This window comes from Vulpes lagopus, chromosome 17 (assembly GCF_018345385.1).
Source record: "Vulpes lagopus strain Blue_001 chromosome 17, ASM1834538v1, whole genome shotgun sequence".
NCBI lineage: Eukaryota > Metazoa > Chordata > Mammalia > Carnivora > Canidae > Vulpes > Vulpes lagopus.
This window is the reverse complement of record NC_054840.1, coordinates 39839941-39853138: the sequence shown is the minus strand read 5'-3', so window position 1 is coordinate 39853138 and position 13198 is coordinate 39839941. Positions and strand designations below refer to the sequence as shown.

At 37.7% G+C, this 13198-nt stretch overlaps 1 protein-coding gene across 5 annotated transcripts in view; it reads left to right on the top strand.

Moving 5' to 3' along the window:
- CTNND2 (catenin delta 2) overlaps window positions 1-13198 on the top strand; it is a 901977-nt gene that overhangs the window by 783585 nt on the left and 105194 nt on the right. For all 5 annotated transcript variants that reach the window (XM_041732004.1, XM_041732005.1, XM_041732002.1 and 2 more), the window contains one exon: window positions 2942-3115. In XM_041732004.1, coding sequence (XP_041587938.1) covers window positions 2942-3115 — 174 coding nt within the window. The remainder of the gene's footprint in view (window positions 1-2941; window positions 3116-13198) is intronic.

Sequence of the window (13198 nt, the reverse complement as noted above, 5' to 3'; positions counted from 1 at the left end):
GTGTCTGTTGAGAGCCTGTTCTTGTTTCACAGATGATCTCTTCTTGCTGTGTCCTTATAGGATTGAAAAGAGAAAGTTCTGGTCCCTTCATTTCAGATTTTAAGAGATGTGTCTTGTATTTAAAATTATAAATGGGGTATGTCCACTTTGCTGATAAAGTTGCATATCCCATGACTTTTCACGGATCCTCACTCTAGAATAAGCTCAGCACTAAAAGTTTACATGTGCAGAATTTTCATCCCCTAGGTCAGATCCTGGTGTCACCTTCACCCTGTGGTCCTGTTATTGTTGATTTTCCAGGTGACATAATGCTGAGCACGTCAGCACACTCTTCAAGAAGACTCCTGGTCTTTTTATAGGTGGCGAAAATATATTTTTAATGGACAATTGGTAATTCTTTCTCTATCAACTCAGTAAAAGGTTGAAATAGCGTACCCAGATAAAGGGCAGATACATTGACTGGCTTTGAAATAACTCTTTTTATTCAGTATTGACATACTAGGGTGCCATCAGTGTTCTGAAATAGCAGAGAATCCCCTTTGAACTCCATTTCTAGTTGCCATCAAAGATTATCTGTATTCACATCAGTTTCCCTTTTATTTCCTTCAGATTCTCTCTGTAGCCATTAAGGAAGGATTGTAATAAAAGGTATTTAAGAGCTACATAGATCACATGTCAGAGCAGAAGAAAATTGTCTACTGATTTAGCCATTTATCCTATTTTATTGGGGAGAAGTTAGGAGAGGAGAACAAGATGAAACCCAGCAAACGATAACACAGCTGCTTCTTGTTCCTCTTAGAGTCTGGCTCTCACACTTTGTAATGAGCATGCAAATATTATTTCTGTGCACCTCCCGCTGTTGTGTTAGCTCTCCCAACGTGAGAGGGAAATGCCATCCCTATTGAGCTCTAAGTTTCATAGTTTGATATTTCTGAATTTTATCACATCTTTATATGAAAACAATAGCTTAAGACTTCTAAGGAGATGACAAAATAAACAATGGAAAAAACCCACATGAAATAATTTCCCATTTCCTGTTGCAGCAGCAGAAAGATTCAGCACCCCAAGCTGGTCTCCCTAGACAAGCCACTATTACCCCTGCTCCATCACTGAAGTCAGCAAATCTACAGAACAACTAGTCTCTCCCTGGTGCTATCTTCCTGTCCAGTGTAGTGAGCTCATCTCAGAGAATGAGCCAGGAGCAATGTGACAAGACTGTTCACTTCCCACTTTGTTATTTTTCATATTTAAAAGAGACGTGCTGGTTTCATTAGTAGGCTTGCACAGGTGCAGTCATTTCAGAACGGTTTAGAAGTAGCTTTGATTAACAGAACAAGCAGACTCCCCGACCTTGAGTGTCCTTGTCACAGAGTTAAAATTGAGTGACATTCTCAGTGAAAATGACCTTTCGTGGGATGTCCAACATCCATCCATGGGAAATTCATCTCTGAGCTTTAGCCTTCACTTAAACTAAGTTGTGTCATAATTGAGAAAAAGAAGATATGGGTCTTTAATTTTTTTCTTGGAAAATAATGAAATTCTTGAAGTGACTTGTGATAGTAAGTAATGTTACATTTTTACCATTAGCATTTCCGTTTTTATGTTACAAAGATATGCAGTAAGCCTATATTCCAGTAAAAATTTCAAAACTAAGAAACACAGACTTTGAATTATGGCTGTGATTTTTGTATTTATACATACGTATATACACAAGTGCACATATATGTAGATACATGAATATCTGCAGGAAAGTTTAGTAAATGTCATATAGACTATATCTTAAGCCACCATTAATAAGCACAAATAAGCAGTTAAATAACACTCCCACCCTGAAATTACAAAGGATTATTTTGTTTTACTATTATTTTTCTCAGAAGTTAATATGGGAGTATTTTTTTCTAAACATAGAGTTTACTTCATTTCTACCCTCATTATATTTACTGGCTTCATTTTTCCCAAAAGACAAAGGCTGTATGTGACCAAACATCAGAATCACTCTTATGATTTTTAATATTTTTAAAATGATAAGAGTAACAGAAAATTGGAAATGTAGAAAAATGTGAGAGACATAAACATTTTTGTTAATAAGTTTTTATTATCACACATGTTGTCCTGGGGCATTTTGAGTTGTTTTAAGCATAAACTCCATACTACTTTGCATCTTTGTTCATTTCACTTTTATTGTAATCATTTCTCCACATTGCTACATGGTCTTCATAGCTATCATTTTTAATGGTCTACTGATATTCCCTTATGCAATAGCAATAGTTTTTAATTTATTTCCATTAATTTTTAATTATACGTTCTCCTATTCTTCATTAGACTCAATTCAAAGCAAACTGAACTGTCAGAATTGCTGTAAGATCTAAATTTGCCTTTAGCTAGGTCAATGCATCTAATAAACCATAGCAGTTTTCTCTTTTTTGTACATTCCTGAGATCTGTTTGATGCCTATAATGCCATGATAGAATTCAAAAGCAAACAAATATTTTTTATAAGTTGCCTAAGAATTTATCAGTTGGCATAAGAAGTGAGGGTGTTTGATGTTACTCTGTACAGTGTTATGCCAGTAGCATGCTAACTGTAAGACATGCTGCCTTGACCTTTAACCTTCTTCCACTCTGCCCATCAAAATTAATTTATTTTTTCTTCCTTTTTATAGCAATATGTTGGCACTGTTCTTAGAGAGCTATGCATGCAGCTGGCAATTAGATTCACTTATGTACCTGCTCCACCACCTTCCACTTTCCATCATAAGCTCTTGGTGGGCAGGAGTAGCTATCCTATTTTTGCCCTACTACGGCATTACCCCACCTGTAATAGATGGTCACCAAGTATTAAAACATTCTGCTCCAGTTTTTGTCTACAGTGTTTACAAAAGGTGAAGTTGGGAAGTGTAATGATATTAAAGATGTTTATTCTCTTATTTTTCTTCCACCAGTGGGATGGAGTAGGACCTCTTCCAGACTGTGCAGAACCACCAAAAGGGATCCAGATGCTGTGGCACCCATCAATAGTCAAACCCTACCTCACACTGCTCTCTGAGTGCTCAAACGCAGACACGCTGGAAGGGGCGGCAGGCGCCCTGCAGAACTTGGCTGCAGGGAGCTGGAAGGTATGACTAGTTCATTACAATAAAGAAGAGATCTGGAATTATGAGCACATCCTTAGAAAGGAATAGAAGTCCAGTTGTGAGATATGCAATTACAATGCAGTTTGTGAAAATGTTAGGGAAAGACCAGTTACATTGAACTTGTGGACACAGAAAAATATTCTTTAAAAATTCTCAAGGGCTCAGAGGTCCTTGAAGATCTCTACAAAATATAGATGAACAGATGTAAGTATAGTCATTGAAAATGCTGTGATATGCTTTCCACTCTATTTGTGTAGCTGAGTTATTTTGTTTTCAGGGGAGATATAACATGTTGATGTTTTTCAAAGCTCTATTGTTGACTGTTAGGAGAGTTAATACTCAAGCACCTTGTATCAAAACCCCTGTGAATCCCTCTAATGTTGTAGTTGGCCCTGTCTCCAAAGGAAAAGAACCTCTTTCATTTTTAACCTATGGACTTACAAAGAAGAATAATATTCTTGGGTCTTTTTGGCCAGAATGTTAAAAGTAAAAAAAAAAAAAAAAAAAAATGTACGATGCAGAAGGAGATTAGGAGGGCTTTTTCCTCTGAGTTCTTGTAAACACATACTATCCTTGATTGGTTTTCATGGAAAATTTCCACAACCCTCATTTTGGGTAGAAAAGGATTGACCATAGCAAAGAATTCTTGAGTTTGATCACCATTACATAAGCTAACTTGTCTTATTGAAAAAAAGAAGAAGAAGAAGAAGAAGAAGAAGAAGAAGAAGAAGAAGAGAAAAAGTGTAACAACCTAGAATGAGGGCATATGGGGAAAATATCCAGAGAGGAATTTGGACCTCCGCCATCCATTTTTCATTCATTTAATATCAAAGCCTGGGGGTTGGGATACACATAAATCACTATCTAGCATTCACTTTCTTCAAAACAATGTTAATAAGACACATGGCTACGAAGAATTCTCAGCTTCGTCCCACAGGCACTGCACACACTGTCCTCAGCATTGTCATGCAGCTACCTCCTCCCTTCTTGTACAAGCTTCCAGCATCTGCCTTCGTGTCACCTCTCACTCTGTCATTCTGTTTCCACTGCTGCAGTCCCAGCTACAGCACTACCTTCTTTCTTGGTGGGACCTCCCAGCTCTTGGGGCCCAGTTCTTGACAACACTTCCCAGAAGCTGGCTGCTGATGTATGGGCAGGCTCATCCCTTCTTTTGAGAGTCTTAGAAATTAACATCATCGTCCCTTTCTCCTCTGTCCATAGGTGTCCCTAGTGTTGTACTGAAAGAATTCATAGTGGGCTAGGCTTGAAGTGAAGTTATCTCTTGCTTTAAACTAGAGAAAAGCTTCAAAAGCAGAGTCACATGAGGCAGAATTCCAGAGTAGGGCCTTGCAAGCAGGGAAGGAGATAATAATGGAAATCACTTCCTTGAACTAACCCTTAGATCTTACCTCCCTCTAAATTTAAGAGGCTTTGCTTCAAATCACAATTCAAACCTAGGCTCTACCTTTTCTAAGCTCTGTGACCCTGAGCAAATTATAGCACTGTATTGTCTCAGATGTGTCATGTTTAGACAGAAAAGATTGTGGCTGCTTCTTGTCTCACAGCGTGCAGATCAGTCATGGCACTAGATGCAAAGATGAGAGCAGGATCCCATAGGCCAATGGGTTGTCATTACGTATGGCCAGAAGGTTTGTCAGCCTTACTTATAAGGAGCATTTGCCATCCTAATAACTCTAGAAGAGTGGGATGGTCCTCAGGTAGGGCAAGGGGCTGCTAAAGAACATTTGTGTATAGTTATAAATATATATATATATATATGTATATATATATATTTACATAAGAATTTTTAAATCAAAATAAAATACACAAGCATATGTAATAGTTAATCACATTATCATCATTTATAAACATGCCATATTAAATGGAAGATAATATATGGGAAGGGAAAGTAAACAATCCGTAGAGATGATTTAAGAAGGTTATCATTAAGCCAAACACTGATAAATTGTTATAATTTTCAAGAGATTAAAAATAATTTGTACAAAAACCAGAAAATTCCTTCCTTTTAAAATAAAAGAGTTTTACTTTAAAAATCTTAAATGATTAAAAAGATTGATTTAAGACACACAACACCATGAAGTCTTATGGGGGACAGTGCCATCATCTGAAATCTAGAGTACTAAGCATGCATTTTTATAGCACCTGTTGAAATTTAGTGGCATTTGTTTTAGTGTCCTTAACTTTTTATGACCCAAACAAAGGCAGAAATGTGAAGATAAACACCAGAATTTTACATGGAGACAGGTTTTTATAGACCTCATCATCTGAAACTATAACTTCTCTTTATAGGAAGATCATGCATACTCTTTTTCTGCAACAAATTGGCTAGTAAACTAGATCTTCATAATGGTCTTAAATACTTTTTAAACTTTAAGAGACTCATTACTTGGTTAATGAGCATCAGAAAACCAGAACAGTATTATGGCAGAAGCAAAGGGATAATTTTTTTTTCAAAGCCAACATGGACTTCAGTTACTTTTTTCTCATGTACAGTACAATTATTTTGTTTGTCACAAAGTATTAAAACAATTGGATATAGTAGTTTGAAGACTTCCAAAATGTGCATGGATGCTCTTTCAACTCCCATTTATGGGTTATTTATTTTGTAATTGAACTTTGTGAAAACCTAGGGTTTGAACAAAAGAAATATATCTGTACTTATTATTAAGTCAAATATTTCAGGTATCTTTGCACAGTCCATTTTTCCCTAAAATGTGGCCTTTTTCTTTTTTTTTTTAATGTGGCCTTTTTCAAAGAAGCTATTCTTTGCCCATTTACTTTGAAAATAAGATAGAATAAAGAGACATTTGTATATCAAGCTGTTAATATTTAATGAAGTAACATGATAGCAACATAGATGTAGAGGAAACAGAATCTCCAGCCATGTCGCCAATATGAATAAAAAATAAGAGAACTAGGAAATTTGAGATTTGTCCCAAGAGTCAGGGCCAACAGTCTTGGGAAGAAGGATAATGAATTTAGCATAGCTTAGCAGCTGGAGCATAATGTAAAAGTGAACCAGGGCATCAGTGGAGTGCAACAAATAAAAGTAGAAATCATGGTTTGATAGTGTCTTTCTTCTAGTTAGTGATGTGATGTAAAGTATAAGGTTTAAGTTTTTTAAAAAACCAAAGTTTTGAAAGATTATGGTGAAAATGAGCTCTAAGCATGATCCCTAGTAGGTTAGGAATTGAGTCAGAATAAACACAGAAGTCATATGAGGACCTCGCCCAGTTGGACATGATGGACATGATGAGCCTGAGGCAGGACAAGGATGGGCCCAACCTAAGGAGGAAGAAATGGAGAAGATCCAGGCCATAACCAAGTCATTGACTCTAATAACACGTGACTGACTTACTGATTTCTTCCTCCAAAGACCCCAGTAAATAGTAAGGATAGCAAGGACTGCACCTATACTGTAAATGCCATATGCATCCAAATGGACTATAGAGTAAACATGGTTTCGGGTAGTTTGGCATTACTTTCATCATTGTCATTGAATGACCTAATTTTCCAAGCCGTAAATTATAGAATTCCATTCTGAAGCTGTAGAAATAGCTAAACCTGAGGGACTCCCACTTCCAGCCAAGATGGTTCAGGTTTACAATCCCTTTAAGGAAGAATAACAACTAACATAAGCTAGAGAGATAGAAGAAACAATGGTTTTTAAGACACCAAGCATGAGTCAGTAAAGGGCTGTGATCTCTGAGAGACAGAAAACAAGCAAGATGAGCCCTCTGAATGCCCCAGCTCACTGCCTTGAGTGAGACTGCCCACCATGGCACCAGGACTGGAACTCCCAGAAGAGCTCGGCAAACTCTGAGCTAAGGAGATGGGGGAGGGAATCTGGGGAGACAAAGGTGACTGGAGTTCATAGGATGGAGCATCAGAGAGGAGAAAATCACACATGGAGAGAACCCTAGAAATCTGCAGAGCATCCCCAACAAATATTCCTAGGGAACTATCAAAGTGCATGCATGTGAGGGAAACACCCAAGTCTGAGAAAAGAATCTCCTGCAATTAGAGAGAAACTTGGTGCTCACATAGGGATGGGTACAGTGTGCTTCCCGAGTACCAGACAGGAAAACCTTATAACTCATGGACCACTGAATGAGAGCTCAGGAGGATCTTGCCTCCTAGAACTAGACATACAATTAGCCCTGGACTAAATATGATACAGTGTTTCCTAATCTTCAATCTTAGAAGATCCAAAAATAGCAATAGTTTCCAAATATATTAACTGAAGCCTAGAACAAAGCTTTAAAAAATCTAAAGGAATACAAAAAAATATGCAGTACCCAACAGATTAAAATTAAGAATGTCTGACATCTATTTGAAAATAACTTTACCCAGGGGATCCCTGGGTGGCTCAGCAGTTTAGCGCCACCTTCAGCCCAGGGCCTGATCTTGGAGACCCAGGGTCTAGTCCTGCATCGGGCTCCCTATGTGGAGCCTGCTTCTCCCTCTGCCTGTGTCTCTGCCTCTCTCTCTCTGTGTGTGTGTCTCTCATGAATAAATAAATAAAATCCTTAAAAAAAGAAAAAAGAAAAATAAAATAACTTTACAAGCCAATAAAGAAGCAAATGTAATTCATAATAAGGAGCAAAATTAATCATTCAAAATCAACTCAGAACTGACATAGATGTTAACATTAGCAGACAAGCAGTTGCTATCGCTGTATTTCACGTGTTCAAAAAGTTAATTAGAACATGGAAAATAAGTAAGATTCAAGTAAAACTTCCAGAGTTATACAATGTCTGAAATGAAAAACACATGAGATGAGATTAAACTAGGCAGGTTGGACATTGCAGAAGAAAAGATTAATGAACTGAATAGAAACTACCCAAGACAAAACACAAAGAAAAAAAAGAAATCACAAATTATCAGTGCACCTCAAGTGGTCTGATATGTATGTAATTTGAGTTCCCAAAAGAAAAGAGAAAGATGAACAGAAAAAAAATATTTGGAGTCTTAATAGTTGAAAATTTCCCAAATTTTCCAAATTTATGAAGACCCTAAACTCGCAAGTCCAAGTAGCTCAAGGAAAACCGAATTAAAGCAGCATAAAGAAACTGTACATCATAGTCAAATTGCTCAAAATCAGTAGTAAAGAGAACATCTTAAAATCAGCTGGAGAATAACATTGTATGTCAAATGTTCAAAATATATATATATATATATATATAAGCAGTGAGAGGAAAAAAAGACTTGTACATACAAGGAGAAGAGTGACAGCTGATTTCTCATCAGCAACAATGTCAGTGCGAAGACAGCCAGGCAACATACTGAATCTTCTGGGCCCCATTACATATAAAGTTGATTCTGGTTTGGTATCAAACAGACACATCCTGTTCTTAAAGGAACCCCTGGGGCACATTATACCCACAGAAGTTACAAAACAAGCAGTAAAAAAATATCCCCATTTGAACTCAGTTTAAGATGTGAGATAACCTGGGAACTGGCATTATTAATTACCCGAGCAGTTGGGTCAGAAGGGATTCAAACATAAAAACTTCAGATTAACTGTTCTAGCATGATGAGAGCTATAGAGCTCTGTATTCTCTTCTTCTAGTCCTGAGGACAAGCAAGTATTCATAGGCTCTGCATCAAGTTCTAAACCCACACACAGGGACCACAGGATTAAGGGATTAGTTTGGCTTTAGAAAAGACTAGTCAAGGAACATGTGATCACTTCAAGCTCTAAAAGCATTTTTGTAGAAGTGGTTAGAACTTGCTGGCTCAATCGAAAATAAATAAATATATTAGCAAATCTCTGTCCCTTTACAATGAGAATTGCTAGGAGCTTTGATCCTTTTTATATTTCATTTTATATTTCTCCATTTCAATGGAGAACGCTGTTCTTAAATAATAAACGTGGATTCTAGAAATAAACCTTGTCTTTCATCAGCTAAACATGTTTTAATCTCCAGGTATGAGCAGCAAATTGGAAGACAGTTGACATAAGAAGCTGAGTTTGATGTGGTATCTTCCCCATGGTGCCTTCCAGTACAAAACACGAAAACAAAAAGTTAAAAACCATTATAGATGCTGTGATAGAAATATATACACAAGGAGATACACACACACACACACACACACACACACACATGCACACACACAAGTCATGAGGGTGTGTCTAGAGTCATTTTGGTAAAGAAGAGGCCTGGAATAAGGAAGCACACTTCTAAAATCATAGCTAACACTTTTGGACTATGAGTCAGTGATGAGACATTAGCATATCTCATTATTTAGAGGAATGTTAGTGGCTGTAACAGAGGCTCAAATATGCAAGGACTACAACAAGATTGAAGACAGAAGTTATTTTCTCTGATGTAACAGGTAAGGGCATGAGTGTGAGGAGGGAAGCTCCCTCCATGAATTAAATCACCTATGCTCAAAGCTGTTCTACCACCTTCAACATGTTACTTTCAGGCTACTCCTGTGGTCATCATCTACCAGCAGGAAGAAGAAAGAGGACACAGATCTGCAACCAGAAATGTTCTCTTAGAGTCAAGGTCACACCTTATATGTTCCTCTCCTATAATCTGGGCTCAGCTCCTAGCCTCCAGCAGACAAATGCTATCCGTGCACTCATATACCACTGACGATGGTGACTGAATTCTAAGACATAAAATAGACTGAGTCCAGATTCAAGAAAAGTAAAAGTCTTCATTGTAAAAGGACAGAGATTTGCTAATATATTTAATTTATGTTATAAAATAAAACACTTAATGTTGTAGTAAAAACCAAAGGCACCCCAGTTACCTTACTAGCCAGGGCTTCAACAAAAGCTATACCATATATTTGCAAGACTGAAAGGGTTTATATCAACATGGTCCCCCCGGACTGTGTGTAATATCCCCAGAATGACGTGTTTTCTATCTCCAAAGGAAAAATACGAGATGTAATTCCCTGTCCCTATGAGCCACTGTGTTTATAAAGAAAAAAAGGAGAGATGTATTAAAAGAAAGGCTTTCTGATTTGGGGTCTAATAAGTGAGAATGAAAGACAACTAAATTACTTCTATTTTTCTTATATTGAATGAAGAATCACTGAGTCCTCCCTGCCTGTACTTCTCAGTCATCATCTTCATTGTTCAAAAAGAAGTATCATCTGAACTCCCATTCTTGTGCAGGGGATTCGGAAGTGGAGCCTTCTCCAGGATGTTTACACAGCCCTGTCACTAGAGAACATGCAGGAGTATCAGAATAAGATCTGTGGCATCCTTCCTCTCAGACACCACGCATGTGATCTAACAGGGTCACATTTTATTGCCCAGAAGGCATTTCCCAATGCCATTTGTACACCGTGAAGACATATTTGATAACATACTTGATAACATTCACCAAAAAAAACCCCTTCTTGTGTTCAGAAAAGTTCATTCTTGGGATTTCAAGAGGTATGTTTTTCCATTGAGAATTACCGATCCTTGAGATGGTTTGAGAGTTAGGAGGACAAGTATACTTGTTGCTGTCGATTGAATGAATGCTTCCTCTACATCACTTTTATGTGAGCTTGACCTTCTTTATTTGTTCTTACAACAAAAGCATATCTAAATGCTTTCTGCCCCAGGAAGTTGTCTTGCTTGGACATTAATATTTCCAGCATTGCATAAACACTTGCAATAAAATTCAGTCTTTGCACTAACCTGACTTACATTTTAAAAATAAAAACACTTTAGATATGCAATAGCTGCCATTACCTTCATTAAAATTTCATTTATTAAACTGATTTATTGGTTTAATGACACAAATGAGTTCTTCTCTAGTCCTCCTTATTACAGATAGAACTTTTTAAAATGGATTTTGAAAACAAAAATATAAAATCCTGCAACAAGATCTGAATTTAAACAGTAGACACCTAAGTCCTATGTCCAACCACAACACAACAAAGCATTTAAATGGCCTTGTGGTAAAATTGCCCAGTTGCTTCATATATCCCGTTGTAATCACCAACCGCACTCCTAGATGAACACAGTAGTTGAGATACAGGTCCACGCTAGAGAGAAGAATGTGAGGCATGCAGCAAAAGCCATGCCCTATCTCCATGTTTCTGAATATTTTGAACATTCTTGTTATAGTAAAATGAGACTGAATAAATAAAAAGAAAAATTGGTACTTTCTTCCCTCTTGCCATGAGAATGAGACACTGAGGTAGATAACATGATATCATAAACAAATTCAAAAACAAATTTCAAAATCTTGTGTAACCTGTGTGAAATTCATTACATTTTACAGCTGTGGGATTGTGGTCCTTGACACTACAGGATGCTAAAATGCTTCTGAAAGGTGAAATTATGTTTGGTAGAGTTTGGTTTGGAAATGTGACTTTTCTTTACCATATCAAAAGAAAAAATGGGAAAAAAAAAAAAAGAAAAAATGGGGAATTTGGTAAGGGAATTCAATGGGAAAACAGTCGTGCAACAGAAGACCACTTAATTGCAGACTATACTTCTAAAGCAGGAGAACTTGTAAGATATTAATAAAAATATTAATATTTAATATGAATAGTGATATTAATAAAAAAATTCAGGAGTCTGGCAATCATGAGTTCAGCCTCTTAATACAAAAATTTAGTACTGAAAGGAGAACACTATCCCTAGTTATTTAGAAAATTATTGGGATTTCAAGAGGGAGAAGTTAGCTACCTTACAGTATTAATCTCCTTTTTGAACATAAATCACCCTTAACCAAATCAGTTTAAGCAGGGCAGAAATTTCTGGTAAAATTGTAGCCATCCATCCTGTTTATGGCTGGGCTGGGAATTTAAAAAGTAAAGTTCCAGGGGAACCTGGGTGGCTCATTCAGTTAAGAGTCTGACTCGGCTTCCACTCAGGTCATGATCTCAGAATCATGAGATTGAGCCCCTCCTCGGGCTGGGCACTCAGCAGGGAGTTGGCTTGAGATTCTCTCTCTCTTCCTCCCCCTCTGCCCCTCTCCCTAGATGCTCTATCTGTCATTCAGACAAATAAATAAATAAAATATTTAAAAAGCAAAGCTCCTGATAATCCACATGGGATCAATGTAGCCTGAGTTGAAAGGTTTAGAAGGTGTTGACTTCACCTTATTACCAAACTCTCCATATGAACAACAAGGAACATTATTGGACAAAAGCTTGTGTAACTTTATTTTGTGTAATTCAATTTGGGTTCATCTCTGAACTCTCCTTTTGTCCAATGCAGAAAGGGAAAAAAGAAAAAGAACATCTAGATCTTTCTAGGTAAACTCAATAATATGCAGCTATTTATTTCTCAGTCTCTTCAGGCTTAACACTTGGCCATATTGTTTTTCAGCCTCCATCCTCTCCTGCCCCCTGCAGTTGATGCTAAACTTGGGGTGAGGGGCATGTTGTACAGGCATATCCCTGCAGGGAACAGGGATTGGGTGTCCATTTCCCAGTGTGGAGTTATCTGTTGTCCTAAGCCACCTCTTACCCAGGACAAACTTCCCTGTCCTGCTAGGTAGGGTCTCATATGGGATATGACAATTCGTGAATGGACTGTCTTTGATCTAAGGTGCTCTCCTGGCCCACACCTGCCCCTCCAACTATTAAGCCCCTATGGGATGCAGCCACATCCTCTCCTTAACCCTGGCAGGCACTGTCCACACCGTTCACAGTGAAATGCCTGGGTGGGTTAGTCGATTGAGCATCTGACTCTTGATGTCCGCTCAAGTGATGATCTCAGGGTTGTGAAAAAGAGTCCTGTGTCAGGCTCTGTGCTCAGCATGGAGTCAGCTTGAGATTGTCTCTCAGTTTTCTCACTTTCCTTCTGCCCTTCCCCCTGCTCACACTCTCTAAATAAATAAATAGATAGATAAATAGATAGATGATGGATAGATAGATAGATAGATAGATAGATAGATAGATAAAATCTAAAACAAAAACAAAACCCTCTCAGCATTCACTGCTTTTTCACTGCTTTGTGCTCTGTCCCATCCTGACAACAGCAGTTGTCATTGGGCCAAATAATGGTGGGGCCTTTCTCCAGAAAGAGCTATGAGCAAGAAGGAGGAGGAAAGCATTTAGTGGTTTGAATTGCTGTCC